The sequence below is a fragment of the Pteropus medius genome, unplaced genomic scaffold, assembly GCF_902729225.1.
Source record: "Pteropus medius unplaced genomic scaffold, Ma_sr-lr_union100, whole genome shotgun sequence".
NCBI classification, from domain to species: Eukaryota; Metazoa; Chordata; class Mammalia; order Chiroptera; family Pteropodidae; genus Pteropus; species Pteropus medius.
Window position 1 is genome coordinate 1,248,734 of NW_024352780.1, and position 18,218 is coordinate 1,266,951.

The following is an 18,218-nucleotide window of genomic DNA, read 5'->3' on the forward strand; positions in this document are numbered from 1 at the left end:
TAGTGAAGGTGTCACCGTGGTTCTGTCTAGGACGTTTCCGCCACCTCCCCATGAGCACCCTCCCGCCTGCTTCCAGGGACCCCGTTCGGAGCCGCGGGCTCTCTCTCTGTGAGTTTGCTTTTCCTGGGTATTGTCTTCTCCTGGGTCCGCTGGGCTGAGACGGGCCTGGGCCACGCCCTGGACTGACAGAGTGTGGCTTGGGCCCCTCTGGCCTGCTGCACGTGCGGTGGCCTCAGCAGGCTAGCCGCGTGCCACAGCCGCTTGGCACAGGACCAGCACAGCCCAGCCACGCCCGGGGGCTGGCGCTGGTGGCCCTTCCTGTCTGCTTGGCTGGAGAGGGTCACGGCAGTGCTGCGGGCGTGGGCATGGCCCCCAGGGGTCCAAATGGCGGCGTCCCCTTCAGAGGTGGCAGAGTCGCTGCTGACTCTCTGGCCCGCTCCAGCTGTGTGACGGTCAGGCCGGATGCCGCAGAGGGCGGCGGCACGTCGACTCCCAGCGTTTCTGAGGTTGCCACGTGCCCTCGGCCAGCGCCCGGAACTCCACGACGGCTGTTCCTCTGCATTTCGTCCTTCGACGGTGGGTTCTCGGGGAAAGGTCGGCCGGTTTCCTCGGCTGGTCGCACCCGGAGTCCTGCCGTCGTCACTTTGTTGTTTTGTCTGTGTTCTGTCTCTTTTCGGAAAACACGATTTTGCACAGAAACGAGTTAGACTTCACAGATCCTCTCTTTTATCACGACGTACGTACGTCTTGCTTGAAATGCTCTCGCTGGGCCGGTTCCGGAAGCTTCCGCCCGTGTTCCTCATGCTGGTGCTGCTGCGCCCTCGCGTTCTGGCCTCTGAGGCGGGACACGCCGGCGCCCCGGGACGAGTCCCTCTGATCTCACGTCGTATGGAGTGATCGCAGATCTGCGCTTTCTCTCTAGTCCTGTTCGTTCAGTTTTGCAGCAGCCGGTGTCAGGTGACGTGGGGACCTTGCCGTCTCTGTCACGGAGGCCGGGCGGGCCCGTGTCAGGTGACGTGGGGACCTTGCCGTCTCTGTCACGGAGGCCGGGCGGGCCTGTGTCAGGTGACCTGGGGACCTTGCAGTCGGGGAGGCCGGGCAGGCCGGTCAGTCCTGCGTGTCAAAGCAGCAGCGGGCGTGCTGAGTTTATGTTAAGTCCGTGACACTTCCGTCCCAGTGTCCCCTTTAAAACACCGTCCTGCAAAGGCGTGTTTTCCCTGATTGGACAGGTGGGAAGGGGAGAGAATCTGGCGGTTAAAAGTAAACTGGGCTGAGAGGGGGTCTGTAAACAAGCAAATAAACGAAGCGGCAGCCTTCAGCTGAGAGGTCCCCAAATTCCCCAGCTTCCCCTTACCTTTGGATTGTCTCCCCCTCCCCCCCGAAAGCGGGGGGCGGCGGGGCGAGGGGCCACCGTGCGCTCCGCTCGCTGGGAGGAAGGACGAGCCGCCCCACCAGCGGCCGGGGACCCTTCCTCCGCTGTGTGGCCTGGCCGACGCCCGCCCCAGGCGGCCCACCCCCAGGGGACGCGGGCGCAGTGCTCGGGGACGGCCAGAGGCCGCTCGCGCCGCGGCCAGAGGCGGGGCCACTGTGCCCCTGGGCGCGCGCTCCTCAGAACCGCGGCCTCCCCTCGGACGGGGACTCGGAGACTTGGGGACTCGGTGTCTGACAGCAGCACGGCGAGAACTGCCCCGTCTCTCGGCGGCCTAGGTCCACGTCACTGTGTCCTGGCGCTCTGCTCACCCGGACGGCGATTACGGCCACAGTCAGCCGCGCCCCCGCATTCCACCGCGCTGGTTGGGCTGTCGGCCCTGCACCCCAAAATGACGTGAGGCTGCTGGGACGGGGGCTGGTCAGGCAGTCAGGACGCCACGTCCGCTCGGGAAGCTAGGAAGCGGGTCTGGCAGGCGCTTGCGCGTTCCAGGCCTCGTGCTGAGGCGCTGTCGCAAAGACCCGTCGCAGGGGTCAGAGCCGACCCCTCCTGGCCCTGGCGCCGGTTCACAGCGGGGGGCGGTGCCGGAGGCCCAGGGCCCAGGTCTTGACGCCGGGTCCCCTTCTCCTCACACACGGCGGGCGTTTGCTTCTGTTTCTTCTGTGGCCGTTATGCTTCGGGTTTGCACGTGCGAGGGCCACTTACGCTAAGATGCCAGGCGCCCTGCGCTGTCACCCCGATCCAGGGATCCGCCTGCGATTCCTCAGCGTGCCGACCCGTTCTAACGATCCCAGCCGTGCGACAAATGTCGACGTTTTCCCGAGCAAGTCTTCTCCCGTGACTCTCTCTGTTCTGTGCGCTTCTACCTCTCGCTAAACCATTTTAAAGGTATACTTCATAATCAGTTTAGTTTTTTTCGTTGAGAGTGATAAAATATTGATTGGCATTACACTATGTCTTTATCATAATAAAGATACAGTGTGTTTGCAGCTGTGTGTTTGCAGCTGTTCTTCGTGGGGCTCGGAAGTGCTGGGTGTTTCCGGTAACTGTGACTGGCCCTGGACGAAGCGTCTGAAAGTGCTCCCCGGGTCTCGCGGGTGTCTGCGCAGGCGACCGGCCGGCTCGCTCGGGGCCGGCGCGCTGCGGCTTCGTCGGTGCTGTTGGGTTTGAGTCCCGCCGCAGGCGCGCGCACTCACGTGTCCCCCGTCTCTCCCCAGCATGGAGGAGTGCGAGGCCCTGTGCACGAGACTCGCCATCATGGTCGACGGCAGCTTCCGCTGCCTGGGGTCCCCGCAGCACATTAAAAGCAGGTACGTACGTCACATGTCTCTCTCCGCGTGTTTCCCGTGGACCGCGGCACGCGGCAGCGTCGGAGGCAGCACGGCCTGGTGCCCGCGTGTCGCGGGAAAGGAGGCGCGGGCCCCGAGCTGGAGGCGGGGCCGGGAAGCCCCACGACGGTGCGTCTGGACACCGCACCTCCCCGCCCAGCCCTGCGTCTCCCCACGGGGTCGGGCGGGCTGGGACGCCGCTGCGCGCACGGTCAGGGTGGAGACGGGACAGCGTGTGTCTCGTCGATTCAAAGTCCCTGCAAACAGGCTGAGCAGTGTCCCCTCGTCCAGAGCACTCGCCCTGCGCCCGTCCCGGGTGCCATGCGTCTGAAAGGACGGCCGGGGATTCGCGCAGGCGCAGGAGGCCGTGGGCTGCTCCGCGGACGACTCGGTTCTTCCTGCTCAGTCGTGTCTTCCTGTCTTTTTTCCCACGTGCTTTTCGGATTCGTAATGATTTTACCACCAGTTTGAGCGTGTTTACGCCGCGCTGCCACTTTTGAAAAATCGCGTCGCCCACAGAGTTTTCACAGTTTCCAGTCTCCTCTCACTTCGTTGCTTAATCTGTTTTTTATGCAGGTTCATTTTCTAATTTAAGTTGGTAAAGCCTTTTGTTTTCATTCATTCCGTGCTTTTAGAGTTAGAGTTTGAGGCAGAGATTCATTAAACAGTCACAGGTCCGAGGCCGGAATACGGTTACTTTGTGGAGAAGGTAACCGTGTGATGCTGGGGTTAGGGTGCTCGTCGGGGAGGGGCTGCCAGTGCTGCCCGGGCTCGGACGGCCAGCCTCACTGCCGCCGGCCCCGCAGGCCAGGCACGGTCTGCGCCCCTGCCGGACACCGCCCCGTGGACTGTCCCCAGACGAGTGAGGGTCACCGCCAGCCCAGGAGCCACAGCAGAGCAGCGCTGGCCGTTAGTGCGACCACTGTCTGGGTGGCTGCACACTAACACGTCACCGTATGTGACACTGTGCTTTGTGACAACTTGGATTCGACGCCTCTGAGCGTCACTGCAAACCTGAAAGCTTTGGTCAGGATTGCGCCGCCCGACGACGCACCGCTCCCTTGAAGGCAGCACGCGGAGTCCGGACGCAGCACCATCGTCACACCTGAGCACAGGTGCAGTCTCTCCCCGCCTGGGAGGGACGGGGGGACACTGGCTGCCACGCGCCACTTCTCTGTGACTCCGCTGCTGCTGCTGGGCGCCGAGCTCGTTCCTTCACTGCCAGAGCTTCCTCGCGGGGGAAGAAGCCAAGCCGGCCCCACGTCCTCGCCCGCTGGCCCGTGTGACGGGCCATCCCGTCTGTTCCCAGGGCGTCGTGTCACACGAGCGTCCGGTGCTGCCCCGCTGTGGCTCCCGGGCGGTGTCTGACCCGCCCGCCCTCTGGTGCTGGGCCTTTCAGGCGATGCCTCTGGCCTTGGAATTCAGGTCACGAGTGACGCCACCCAACGCTGTCACTTCACTGAAGGACGACGCCGAGTTTTTCTCATATCTCCCCTTGAGAAGGGGCGCACTGCTTCTTGTCCCCGTGTAGAGTGCTTGACATGTTTTTCGTGAGCTCAGCATCACGTCCCGAATCCTGATCGTCGGGCACCTTTTCTGTTTCATGAGAGACGACCACGGCATGGCCCCTCACCTCGACAAGCTCACGGTCCAGGGTCAGACACGTCCATGTAACCGCAGCGCGGGGTGACAGTTGCTCCGACAGACGGGTGAACCAGACGCCGTGCAAGGCAGCCGAGCTGGCAGACGTCGCTGGGCGCCCCGTGGCGCCCGGGTTGGCCGTGTCTGTTCTCCCATGGGCGCGTCCCTGGTTCAGCCTTATGACGCACAGCGTTACGGTCGTGTGTGTGGAACTGGACCGTCCCACAAACAGTGGCTGATGCTTCCCATGGGCCCCTCCCGGTGGCCGATGCTGTCTGTTTATGTTTACGTGGTCCCCGACGACGCCCGTGACGCACACACATGGGCTTCCCGGACACCTTCAGCCAGCAGCGAGGGCGGAAGCAGGTGACTCCTGGGTAACTGTGTCAGCCTTCACACTGCAGAAAGGGCGGGAAGCAAATGGATCCTTCGTGGAATTTGATCTTTGGCGTAATATGTAGGTTAGAGGCAGAAACGCGAAAGGAAAGTTACCGTCAACGAGATACTCGCACCACGAACAGGTCTGATCATCTGCGAAGACCTTCTGCGTCATCGAAGCTGCTGGGAGACTCGCTGCCTGCGCGAGGGGGACCCTGAGAGATTTGCCGACCTCTTTCGGGAACATTTTCTCTTGACTTGTTTTTTTCAGACCCGTGTAATTCAGATTCTCTAGAGTAATGTCGGGAGTGGCTGAGTTCAGATGAGACTCCATTTCGAAAGGTGACCAATATTCATGTGCTCAGAGTGACAGTTAGACAGCTACTGGAATTTAACGTGGTTTTCAACGTGCAGCAGCAAACCACGCCCCAGGGCCGCCCTTTCTGTCGGTGGTGACAGTGGGCCCCAGTGCGCAGGCGTCCTTTCTCCGGTCACTGTCCCCTCCCACCGTACGTTTTTTGTGCGGTAAGTGCTCAGATGCCCGCTCTGCCGGTTTCGCCCCCAAACTGTGAGCTGCTTCGTCAGACGGACTGATCTTTCAGAGCCCAAACTTCACTCTGTTTTCACCGACTTTCCTACGCAGCGGCAGCCGCTGCCCCAAGCGATCTGCGAAAACGAGCTCGCTGACTCCTCCGCGCCTGCCCGGCACCAGGACGTGACGCTTTTGCTTCTTCTGCCCCTCAGGTTCGGTGGCGGACACACGGTCAGAGTCTGGCTCCGCGGGCACGGAGGTCGGCCGGACGCGGTGTCCCGCTGCCTGGAGCTCTGCGCTCCAGGGGCCCGGTTCAAGGTAGCATTTCTGTTTCATGCCACGTTGCTTTCTGCTGAGACGGATCTCGCCCACGGACTCGTGGGTTTGTTTTCCCGTTTTAATGTCATGCTGTCACGACACTGCTTGTCGTCGTGGCCTCATGGCAAAACAGAGGCCGCAGCTCCCCCCGGACGCGGCACGGGCGGCAGATGTCGGTTGCCCCTGCGGGTCCTCCCCGGTCCCCAGACGACACTGCTTGCGCGCCCCTCCTGTCCTGGGCACAGCTCCTTGCACGCCGGCTTTGCTCGGCCGAGAATCGCAGCAGCATAGTCCCTCCCGTCTTCGTGGCGGTGGCGGCCGTGACGGTTCCAGCAGGACTTCATGAGAAGCGGACTATGCGTGGGATCAAAATCCTCCTGTTCGTCAAGCCCAACTTGATGCAAAATGGGTCCCTGCACTGGCGGCCTCTTCCTCACCTGGAAACTGGTCACACCTGCAGGTCTCAGGCCCCAGCCCACTGGATCTAAGTCCCCGCTGTGCAAGGCGACCAGGCCATTCCTGTGCCTCTGCCACCAAGAAGCGCCACCCCAGTCCCCTAGTGTGAGGCAGCGTGTGCTGATCTGTTGTGACTTCTAAGGGGCAGCAGCTCATGCGAGAGCTGCTGTCTGTCTGCTTCAGCCGTGGCCAGTGAGCAGAATCTGACCAGGTCACAGCGTGCCGTGCGGGACCCCGGCACTCAGGCTCGAGTGCCAGTCTGAACGACCCTGTGACACAGCTGTCATCTGCCTTCGTGCATTTGAAGACGTGGCTCAGAACAGTTAAATATCTTACCAAGAGTCACCCAGCTGGTAGCGAGGACAGCTGGGAGCTAAGCCCAGGCCCCGGTGTGGGGCTGAGGCACCTGTCCATCTTCGGGGCACCTCGTCTGCCTCCTACTGCTCAGCTCTCTCCAGGCCTCTGTTACCCCTTACAGAGGCCTGATCCCTGCTGCGGCAACGTGGGGGCCACTACAAGCGGCCGCCAGGGCAGCAGCATTCCTCAAGTACGTCTCACAGTAGACCGCCATCACTAACCATTCCAGAGACTCGCGGAGTTGACCCACGTGCCTAGCTGGCATTTAAGGGTGTGGCTTCAGAAAAGATAACTTATCTGATCATTAAATATGGTGTGATCAATTTTGTTTAATAATTTCTAATTGGGCGATACTTTTTTTTTGGCTTCTAGGGTCAGCGCCTTAATTTATTGGAATATCATGTGCCGGAAAGATGCGGGTGCTTAGCTGACCTGTTCAAAGTTCTAGAGACCAACAAGGCCTTGTTGGGCATCCAGCACTACTCCATTAACCAGACCACTTTGGAACAGGTGCGGTACCTGCAGGAGTCCCCAGGTTGCGTATGGGTATGTTTATGAGGCCCGATCCAGCCAGGTCAGTGTAAAAGTTAGCCAGATTGCTTCTGGAGGTCACCTTTTCATTTAATTCATCACTGTTGGACTTAGCAACATGCTGATAACGGAGGCGACATTAGGTTTGTTCATCGTCTGCTCTCCGCTCGAGGTGCATATTCAGCAGGGCTTCAGTTTGTTGGTGGTTAAAGTAGTCACTCAGCAGGTAAATCATGCCCCGTTAAACTTGCCTCTGCCCTTGACCCACCCCCCAGATGACTGGGGCGGGGGAACCACCGTGGGTGATAGTGAACGTTGAGTAGAAAGATGCTTGGTTTACCACGACGTCACTGTAACGGCATGCGGAAGGCTCTGAGAATTTCCAGGGCAGGCATTACCTGTCTAGAACTGTTCAGCATGCTGGAGCCTGGTTCCAGTGGGCGCACCTGTGCACGGTGGTTGAGGAGAGTGCAGCGTGCGTGAATGGTTTGCGGTTTTTAGGCAAAGCTGCACGGTGCTCTGAGAGGACGTCCCTTCTTATAATACCTGAGAACAAAAGCTCGAGGATTCTCACAGGTCGACAGTTATTTTCATTGTTTCTTCCAGGTGTTTATTGGTTTTGCTACAGAGCAGCCGCAGACTGCAGCTGACCCATCCGCCGACGGCTGCCGGGCAGGTCCCCTGCCTGTCTGAGGATGCAGGAGGTGTCGTCAGAGGAATGGAACCCCGTCTTTTGCTGCACGTAGCCCCCAGAGATCCCAGAAGCGAGTGCAGGGCGGAGGCCAGAAGGCACACTCCAGGCCGGCACGTTTCACATTCTGTCCATTTTCTGGTCTGAAACTCTGTTAGCTGATAATCAATGCACAGAAAGATCTTTCTTTTCTGCAGACGTGTGTGTGGGGGGGTCCTTCCCGCACACTCACTCTCTTTGCCACACCAGGGTGGGGCCGGCTTCTGTGACACAGGCGTGGGCGAGTCCACAGTGCGGCCGAGACAGCCCGGGGCTGGACAGCCTGGAGATTGTCTGCTTCAAACAGTTCATTTTACTGTTAAGGCAGCTGAGGCCCCCAAGGTTAGAAACTGAACTAAGTTATTTGTGTAGGAAATGGCACCTGGGATTGCGTTCTGGTTTCGCCATCTTTTTAGTGGATATGCTTAGAAGTGTCTTAAAAAATTCAGTGATTTAAATGCAAACCTTTTTTAATACTGGTTGACATTATATGGTAGAAATGAAAAAATTTCTATTTTTTCATCTAAAAGATGCTTTGAAAATAAGAATTGCATAGCTTTTCAGTCGACCCTTTAGCCAAATTAAATAAATTGAACTGGGTACTCTGTCATTTATAGAAGCTTTATAATTTGGATTATAATTACCATTTTAAAATTATTTTTAGCCACTGGTTTTGAGTGTGGTGGTCCCATATTAACTGCACCGGTGAGCCCTGGTTGCTTGTTAGCATGCAGATTCCCAGGCCCCTCCCGGTGACTCAGACACTTTGGGGCGGGGCCCTGCCCCCTGAGTTTTCACCCCCCCCCACCCCCGGGGTTTGTGATGCTCATTCCAGCTTGAGAACTGGTGCTCTAAGGAAATATAGAGCACTTTCTAATTATACGAGCAGAATTAGTACAACATATAGTATATAAACTTCAAACATTTTTAAAAGCTTCTAAAAATTATGTCATCTTCAGAATCCTTACCCTCAGAATATCTTCAGACATAAAGTCCTGAGGAATGGCTCCACGAGGCTGTGTAAACCCGACGTTTTGCGTCTTATGTTAGTGAAATCCATAAAGCCAATGCGTCTGCTACTGAAAAAGTCTCCAGTCAGATGCTTCTGAGTTGAGATGTTGCTCAGCCTTCTTCAAATGACATTTTCTCAAACCGCAGTGGAGGACCACTTTATTTTCCCTTTAAAATGTAGCCTTATCCGATTAGGTTTCTGAGCAGCGGTAGCTCGTGATCAAAGGAGAACGCTTTCTTGGGACGTCCCTTACTAAAGCCAGATTTCATCAAAATTTATCTTTCCTAAATATCGTTCTAGACTAGAGACATTTGTGTGTGGTATATAAGCGGATCATGGACAGTTTTGATTGAATGATTCACATGGATCATACTTTCTTAAAGACGTTATAGTTTAGAGTTTTATGATTTTTTCCCCCAATTCTAAAATCGTCATTGTCAAAATGAAAGATGTAATCCTATGTTATTGTTGCCGGATCAGTAAATAAAATCTGTGAAACGTGAACACGTTTATACTGCAATGAACAAATGAGATGTGCTTTCACTTCCCCTGGCCCTTGGAGTGTAAACATGTTTTTGCCTGCGTGTCTCCCCGCACGCTTAGGGAGCCCGTTTGATTTAGGGGACGAGGACACGCAGCTTCCCCAGCTCTCTCAAAGCTTGAAAAGGTTAACATTTGAGTTTTATTCTGCTATGTTCTGCTCGCAGGCCTTCTTTCCTAGTATTTGAGCTGCTGCATTTTTGAAGTCTGCTTCAAGGAATGCCTTTCGACGATAAACAGGAAGGAAAAAGAAACCCAACAAGCCAAAATGCCGTGTCCTGGCAGACTGGACACAAAAGGTCAAACCCTGTGTTAATGCCAAAGTGCCAGTCGCATTTATAAATCGTGCAGATATTTTATGCCTTTGGGCTTAAGGTCGCACAGCTGAGACTTTTGAACACACTCCTTTCTTTCAAAAGTATTCTGAGGAGAGGGCTTTGTAGGGCAGAGATGGCAGCGATGTCTCGGTTCCAGTGATCTAGCTTTTATGATACAGCTTATCTTTACCTAGTTATCTAAACGGGGGATGCCGTGAAGCCATTACACAAACTCAAGATGTGAAACGGAGCAAGTAGTATATTTTTATAACAGTAAAGAATAGGGAGCTTAAGGTCACAGTTAGCTTGGTTCGGCGGACATCAAATTGGAAAGCTGCTCAACACGATCACCCTAAAACATCTCACAAAAGGTGCACCCCACACGCACCCCACCCCAGGTTTTGTGTTTGGGAGCATGACGCAGATACGGTCATCACGCGTTTTCCCGCGCAAACGGGACGTAGACATTTAAAGTCTTCAGACCTGTTTGACCGTGTTTCCCACTGCGGCTTTTCGTTGGCCCGCACCGTTTCAGCTCAGGCGTTTGGGTTTTGGTGTGGCACATGTACGGCATGTGACATCCCACTGTCACACAGAATAATTCAAAGCCCTCAAAGTCAGGCAGGCATGCACGCACAGACTGACACACACGCAGTGTCCGTGTCACTGAATCAGTGTCACTGAAGCCATTCGATGCACATTAGTAGGTGGTGGGTGCTATAGACACGTGGCGGTGGGCCGACCGTGAAGAAGGCAGAAGTGTTGTCCTTGAGAAGCACGCAGCCAGATAGGGGGTGGGCAGGTGAGGTCTGGGCAGTGCACCCTTCCGCTCTGGGCACAGTGAGCCCATCCCAACGGGGGAATGGGGGGCATGGGATAGTGATGCCTGGGCGAACCTTCTCCCCCGGGCCAAGGGGCAAAGGGCCTTTGAGGGAGAGGGGGTACTAGAGCGAACCGACAATATGCAGTGAGCTCTGGGTACTTGCCTACTCCTCCAGGGGAAGTTGAGGTGCTGCTTCACTGAGAAGCCAGCGCTGCTATCCTTATAATTTCCCTTATGTTCCAAAGTGGCTGCTGGAGCTCCAGCCATCACCACATTCAAAGCAGCAAAAACAAGAGATCGGATTATGGGGAAGAGGGCACTCCATTTCAAGGTCTCCTGGAAGTCTAGCCTGCAGACTTAGGCACGTACGACATCAGCTGAAAGCACTCAGGTCGCCAGTAACGTAGCAGCAAGAGCGCTGGGGTGGGGGGGTGCAGTTTTAGCTGTTGCCCTAAAATGACATGAGGGCTCGGATTCCACGAAAGAGGACTGGAGTAGGTACTGTGTGGCCAGCGAGCTCTGCGGTAGGAGCGCACACGCTGTGTGGCTGTTTCTCAGGGGAACAGAATGAAATCAATTTTGAGCCTGTCGAATCAACTAGGAGATGGCAAATGACGGGCGTGTCTTCAGCAATCCGGGTTCAGAGATCGGTACTGTTTTCGGGTTTAAAGTAGCATACGAAGACCCTTAGATCAGACTCCGTTTGTATTTATGAACGTCATTGTCAAAATGAATGCAATAGATTCAAGGAGAAGAAAGAACGTTATGGATATTTCCCATTTGGGCTGAATAAATAGCATTGTCATTTTCCGTGGTGAGAATTCCCACTGAGAGCTTTAATGGAGAAATTTTTCTGGCCGGAAAGGGTTTCAAACTGCTGAAAGAAGCCGGAAGCATTTTTCTTAATTACTTGCTATTGCTTATCATGGCAAAGGAGACGTTTCACTACTTTATCAGAAAAATTCATCACATTTTTCTTTACATTAAAGTGTTTTAAGGAAAAATGGGATCCACTGAGTTAAACATACATCTTCAAACCCAGCCAAATTCACTGGTTAACAACACAGGGTTAGAAATGTCATGAGCATATCTTTCTTTCCAACAGAAAGGGGACGTTATGGGCGCCATTTGGTCACGGCACTCATGGCTCAGGGGCATAGCTTCGTGTTTCTGTCACCAAATTGCAGCCGTGTATTTGGTTTCTGGTTTGTTCACGAGGCACTGGTACATGGCTTCAGGTAAACCCTCCGTGGGGTGTCGCCATGGTTGATGAGACGCTGGTTCCAACTTCGTCGCACTGACCCAGTCTGCCCTTTGGGTGTGTTATTCTCAGATGTTGCCCGGGGTGGTGTGCCCGCTTAGACCAAAGCTGATCACCAGATGTGCAGCCAGGTGCCTCCTTGGAGAGTCCCTCCCAAAAGCAAAGTTCAGCAACAGCCACTGCTCTACTCAGGGCAACCAGGCATGAGCCACCAAGCAATCTGCAGGTGGCTGCCACCCAAGCTGGACTCGAGGTACCTCAAGAAGCCACGCTGCAAACTGAGGCCGGTTGCTGCCAGTGCCAGACTTGAGGCTGCTTGGCAACTGGTACTGGGCCTGCTGAGGCTAGATGGTGCTCGTTTGGGCTTTGCGAATCTCTGAGAGATTTTAGGAAAGCCTGCAGGAGGAGCCGAGATAGGCCACTTGTAAGGAAAAGCCACCGGAAGTGCTTGGGTGGGCTCAGAGGTTGGGAGGGGCGGGGTCTCAGGGAATCACCTGGGTGGGGCCGACAGAGTCAGCCAGGTTGATGGAGACTCAGTATGGCGGCTGAATCTGCATACTGGGAGGGAGATGAGCTCTACGAACGGACAGTGGCCTCTGCTGGCATTTCTGTCTGGGAGAAAGCTGCCCCTCCAGCCCTCGCCCTGAAGCAAGACAACTCGATTCCTCCCCATGTGTCCCTGGTGCCCTTAGAGCTACAGCCCTAGCACTGGAGCAGAGTGAGAGTCATCATCAGGTAAGTCTGCGTGCGGGAAAATTAAGGGGAACACCTGGGACTCCAGTCGCCTCCGTCTCACTCAGCGACAATCTCTGCTGGTTTTCGAGGCAAGTTTTGTGGGGGAATCTGTTCCCAGCACTGTAACAAGAGCTGGGGAGCCCCGTGCGGGGCCGGGACCCCTCCCTCCTCCAGCGAGACTTCCACGGCTGAAACGTCAACCGCCACACACAGGTATGAGACCAGCCTGTTCTGTGTCTCTGCCCCTCTCACCAGTCTTGAGGTGGCCTCTTCTGTGTGTCCCCAGTTGTAATAGTTCTATTCATTTAGACTTGAGGTGATTCTCATTGGTGGTGGTTCTGTAGGTTAGGTGTAATTTTGCTGTGGTCGTGAGAAGGGGCGAGCACAATGTTTACCTCCTCCGCCATCTTGAGTGGGACATCTCTGTGCATTTTTATGTTTCGTATGCCTTTGTTAAATGCTCACTGAGATCATCAAGCACCTTATCACCCGTGTTTTGAACGCTGTACCTGGTAGATCGCTTGCTTCCCTTTTATTGCTTATTTCTGAGCTTTGTTCTGTTCTTTCGTGCAGGCCATGTTTGTCTCCCATTTGGCTGCCTCCCTGTGTTTGTTTCTGTGTATCAGGTGGGCTGCTAGGTGTCCTGGTCTTAGTAGAAAGTTGTTATGCAGTAGGCGTCCTGAGGGACCCAGGGGCACAGTGTCTCCGGTGTCCTGAGCCAGCTGCTTCAGGTGTGTTTCTTGTGCGGGGGGATGTGCCCTCCTGCTGATGTTAAACCTTGAATGCTCTCGGCACGTCAGCGGAGCAGCTGCTGTGCACGGGCTGACCCTATGGAGCAGAGTTCACTTTGTCAGGGGATCTGGTGCCCGCTCAGTCTTCCCTTTGGGTGTGTTGTTTGTGGAGGTGCTTGGGTGGTGCTCTGGTGTGGTCTGAAGCTGGCCGTCATGTGTGTTGGTTCTGAGGCCTCTTGGGAGGGTCTCCGTTGCAGACAAAGTTTAACCACTGCCTGTGCCATTCTCAAGGCCACTTGGTATGAGCTACAAAGTGATCTGCAGATAATTGCCACTTGTGTTGGGCTTGGAGGCACCTGTGAGAGACTTAGCTGTGAATTGAGGCTGGTTATCGCTAGTGCTGGGCTTGGGGCTGCTTAGCATTTGGTATGGGGTCCGCCGAGGCCAGATGCTGTTCATTTGAGTTTTGTGAGCTTTTGAGAAGGATTTTAGGAAAAGTCCGTGGCATGAGCCAAAACCAGCCGTTTGTATGGAAAATCCACTAGAAGTGGCTTGGGTGGCCTGCACAATGGGATGGGCAGGGTCTGAGGGAATCACCTGGGTGGGGCTGACAGAGTCAGCTAGGTTGAAGGAGACGCAGATATGTTGGCTGCATCTGCACATCAGGGGCGGTGAGGGATCAACAAAGGGACAGTGGCTTCTGCTGGCACTTCTGTCTGGGAGAAAGCTGCCCTTCTAGCCCTTGCCCTGAAGCCAGACAACTCAGTTCCTTCCCGTGTGTCCTGGCGCCCTTCAAGCTGCTACCTCCGTGCTGGAGCTCAGTGAGAGTCATCATCAGGTAAGTCCACGCACAGGAAAATTAAGAGGAACAGCTGGGTCTCCAGCCAGCTCCGTCTCACTCCGCCACAATCTCTGCTGGGTTTCAAGGCAAATTTTGTGTGGACTTCTCTTCCTGACACTGGAACCTGGGCTGGGGAGCCCAGGGTGGGGCTGGGACCCCCTTGCTCCTCCAGGGAGACCTCCACAGCTGAGACATCCACCCTGATTATCAACCGCCACACACGGGTATGGGACCAGCCTGTTCTGTGTCTCTGCCCCTCGCACCAGTCTCGAGGTGGCCTCTTCTGTGTGTCCCCAGTTGTAATTTTTCTGTTCAGCTAGACTCGAGGTAATTCTCATTGGTGGTTCTGTAGCATAGGTGTGATTTTGATGTGGTTGTGAGAGATGAGCACAGTGTTTACCTCCTCTGCCTTTTTTACAAGAAAAGCATTTATTGTTAAAGAATTTTTTTAATATAACTTTTTGTATATTGTGAATTATTCAAAAATAATCAGACAGACGTATCATACATCCCCAGAGCCTGGGCCTGGACACAGCATGAGAATTCTGATAAATATCTGAATGGACAGCTAGGAGGACGTGGGGGATGGGGGAGGGCTTGCAGGGACTTCCCAAATGCCTTCCAGCTGTTCACGCGAACAACGAGAAACTGAGCAATAGGAAGTGAACAATTCATTCAAACTAAGATACTCCTGGATTTTCTGCTAAGTTGTGCCGGTTGTCAGCACGGTCCCACCCAGTATTTATCCATGCAGACAGGTGTGTCGCTCTCCGAGAGGGGTCGGGGGCTGCACATGCCGGTGTAACCATCTCAGCACAAACCCCGTGGCTGCTCACATACTAGAGTCCCCGTCCTCCCGAAACTGATCTTCCAGAGTCAGCGAGGCCACCTGAAATAGTTTCGTTTTCTCTGGGAACCGTCACTCACCTGCTGCTTTTAGGGAAACACACGCACATTGTCAGATCTATAAAAAATGTCTCCGTTTTCCTTCAGTTTATTTAAAGTGAAAAATAAGGCGTCACCCCTGCCCCCTCATGTAACTACGGCCTGCAGGAACAGAGGACGTCCAGACGCCAGGTCCCAGGCGGGGGCTTGTTCGTGGGTCACGTGGGCACGCCACCACGCAGCGACTTAGTGCTGTTTCCCTCCAGCAAGTTGGTGACACGGATCTTCATAGAGACTGGACACCTCTGGGGTGGGGAGGGGAGACATTGTTTCTCAATATGAGCAGAAAACGCCCAGATGAGGATAAAACATGTCCCACATTTGCAGAAAAGAGACACTCATTGCTGACATTTTAAAGGTAATTATCATAATATCACCCAGATGTGGACAGAGCAGTGGCCGTGGGTGGTCACGTTCTGGGGCAGGAGTCCTTCCTTCCACGACGAGACCACGGCTGCTGAAGCCGACGTCTCTAAGGAGAGAGGTCGGCTCGGGAAAACAAATAAAGGTGTCCTGGAGCCAGAGTGGGCACAGCCCTGGGGACGAAGACTCCATCTGAGGCCTCCCTCCCCCGGGACTGCCCGCCTGGCCCTGGGCGGGTCCAGGTTGTCATGGAGACTGTGGCACAGAGGCAGGCTGGCGGGAGCGTGGGGTTTACGACGGGGAAGGGGAGAGGTGGACCAGCGCCCGCCAGGTCTAAGCCGAGCTTCGTTTCCGGATCTTTCTTCTTAAGCGTCCACTTTTACATTCTCCTCCGCCCAGACTCTTGCAGGTCTGTCTTTCAGTTTTTTAACACCCTTCATCCTCCCTCCAGTCTTCAGCATGGAAAACGCCGATGGCAGCTTTCCCTCTGCTTCCCGTTCTTCCTGTCCGTGCCGACCCGCGGTGGCCTGGAGTCCCGCGGATGCTCCGCGCGGTGCGTGCGGCTGTCCTGCTTCAGCGGGAGCCTCCGCCCCGGCTCGCCTCCCCCGTCCTCAGTCACTAGAATGGGCGCGGATGAGAGAAAAATGCCATCCAAGCTAACGGACGGGAACCCGCATCCAGCGCGCCCGCTCGGCGGCGGAAGCGCGGAGCAGAGAGACGGTTTCGGCGTTGGAGCGGGCGCGTGTCTTGGTCCCTGGGAGGCTCTTACCAAATGCCGCCGACTGGGTGGCTGACAGCCGCAGACGATTATTCCCTCACGGTTCTGGAGTCTAGAAGGCCAGGCCAGGTGCTGGCGGAACCGTCTGCCCCCGAGACTCGGGAGAAGCCTCCCTTCTGAGGGTCCTGCGCACCCCTTGGCTTGCGGTGGACTCTGTCGCCCCGTGGTTATGAAGTACGAGGGCATCGTGACTCCCGGAGCGGAGTCTGGGCATTTCTTCTGCATCGCGTGTTGCGAGGAGCTGGAGGCATCGGCACTCAGGGCGGGGAGCGGGAAGTCGGGGTTCCGTTGTTTCCCACCTGTCGCGGCGCATTCTCGGCGTCATGTTCTAAACCTTTATAATTCAGGGAAGCGAATCAGTGCAGAGAGGTAAGGCCGGAAGAATCAGAGAGAAGTGGAGTGGATTTCTGATCAGAGGCGAACAACAGCTCACGGAAGCCTCTGATGCTTCACTGCGTTCGGTTACAAGACAAATGGACAGATTAAAGCAAATGTTCACAGCACGTTTTCTGCTAAAAACGGGAGATTATTTTAACTGCTCATGGTGCCTATAGTTTGTTGGCAGTGTCTTTCCCTGCACATGTCACAGGGGTGTGGGAGCTGGCGTCCCACGTGAGTGTAAGGCGGGCTCGGGCCCTCTCGAGGAAGGCGTCTCGCTCTGAGGACCTGGCCATGGTCCCGGTAACCGTAACTGCTCAGATCTCCCTTCCTCCGGAGGAGGCAGCCTGGGGGGCGGGTGCTGCTCCGGGAAGAAAGCTTTACCGGGGCTGTCGGGGGGGAGCTGGTTAGGGTCGGGGTGGGGGGTGTTAGAAGCAGGGTGCTCCATCACAATCCGCAGAGTGGGGTCCGAGCCTTCAGTCTCAGGGGGACCAAGGAGAGGGGTCGTTGGGATGCAGATGAAGGGACTCAGCAGGCGAGGAAGGGCAGGCTCAGGCGTGACGTGGAATCGTTTGCGGGTCATGTCCTCGACTTTATGCCGTGGGCAGTCACCCGTTCAGTCTTGCTTTGTGGCCGTATAGCTGCTCACGTGGGGCCCGTGGTGCAGGCAGCAGGATCCACGTCACAGTGGACACCGGGGGCGGTTCTGGTGCTCTTGCCTGGACAGTGATGACTGGTCAGCACCCAGGGAGCCAGCATCTCCTTGGGGTCTTGAGCTCAAATGACTGGGCTATGTCTCTGAGAACCAAGGTGGCCACCCTTGGCTGGGGGGACCGTCACCACCCCCGAGGGTTCGCCACTCTCTGGGCTCTTTATGTGACAGTTTGCTCAGTGTTGTCAGCTCTGCCGTCGTGCCTGGATGGTTATCGGGTTATCGGGTCCTTCCGTACTCTGGTGTGTGCGCACGTGTGCACGCGTGTGTGTGCGCGTGTGCATGTGCGTGTGCAAGGGGCTCTCTTACTATGAGCAGGGTGGCGGTGTCAGGAGACAATGTGTGGGCGGAGGTCGGGGAGAACCACCTGCCGCGTTCTTGATGGCGGTTTGCAGCTCAGAGCTGCCGTCTCGGGGAGCGTGAGGTGAGGAGGGGACGGTGCTCGGTGCGGGAACAAGGCGCAGACGCACGGCCCCGCGCCGAACGCGCCAAACGCCGAGCCAGGCTTCCCCAAGCCGCGTGCGTGGGACGCGCCTGTCCCCTCTTCGCTTCGGAGAGGCCGCTCTCCTTCCGAAGCCACACCATCCGTTACCCGTTTCGAGGTTCAGCGCCGCCTGGAGCGCCGGGGCGTTTCCTGTCCTGCCCGCGACCCCCTTCAGTGGCATCGTCCGCGGTCTCTCAGGAAACGTATCTGGACGGCTCCATGTCGTTTCCCGTTTCCCCTGGAGCACGTCGAAATTTCCCCCTGGGCGACTTTTCCCCTTCTCTTGCTCGCGCCCACGTCTTGGAGAGCGTCGGAGAATCAATGATGCTGTGACCCTGGGCCCCGGGCACGCGCTCCTGCCGCGTGCGTTTTGTTAGTCCCAGTTTCGGAGGGAGACAGACAGGCAACGCGTCAGAAACCGGAGCGTTCTCCGGAGTCCACTGCTGCTCGCCACTCGGAGCGTGTCTCCTGCTGTTTATTTGTTCCCGAATGTTCTTGACCGTCCGGGAAGTCACTCTTAGTCCCTTCATTAAAACTGTGCCACTCGAAAATCCAGCACGAAGAGACAGCAGCTCCCCGGGGAGAGTTTTTCCATCTG

The 18,218-nt window shown here is 56.0% G+C and overlaps 1 protein-coding gene across 1 annotated transcript in view; it reads left to right on the plus strand.

Annotated features, from left to right (window-relative positions):
* Positions 1 to 9,232, plus strand: part of ABCA13 (ATP binding cassette subfamily A member 13) — a 148,766-nt gene extending 139,534 nt beyond the window's left edge. The window contains exons 54-57 of the mRNA XM_039847126.1: positions 2,647 to 2,739; positions 5,521 to 5,626; positions 6,812 to 6,949; positions 7,577 to 9,232. Of these exons, the coding sequence (XP_039703060.1) occupies positions 2,647 to 2,739; positions 5,521 to 5,626; positions 6,812 to 6,949; positions 7,577 to 7,663 (424 nt within the window). The 3' untranslated portion in view covers positions 7,664 to 9,232. The remainder of the gene's footprint in view (positions 1 to 2,646; positions 2,740 to 5,520; positions 5,627 to 6,811; positions 6,950 to 7,576) is intronic.
* Positions 9,233 to 18,218: the final 8,986 nt, after the last annotated feature.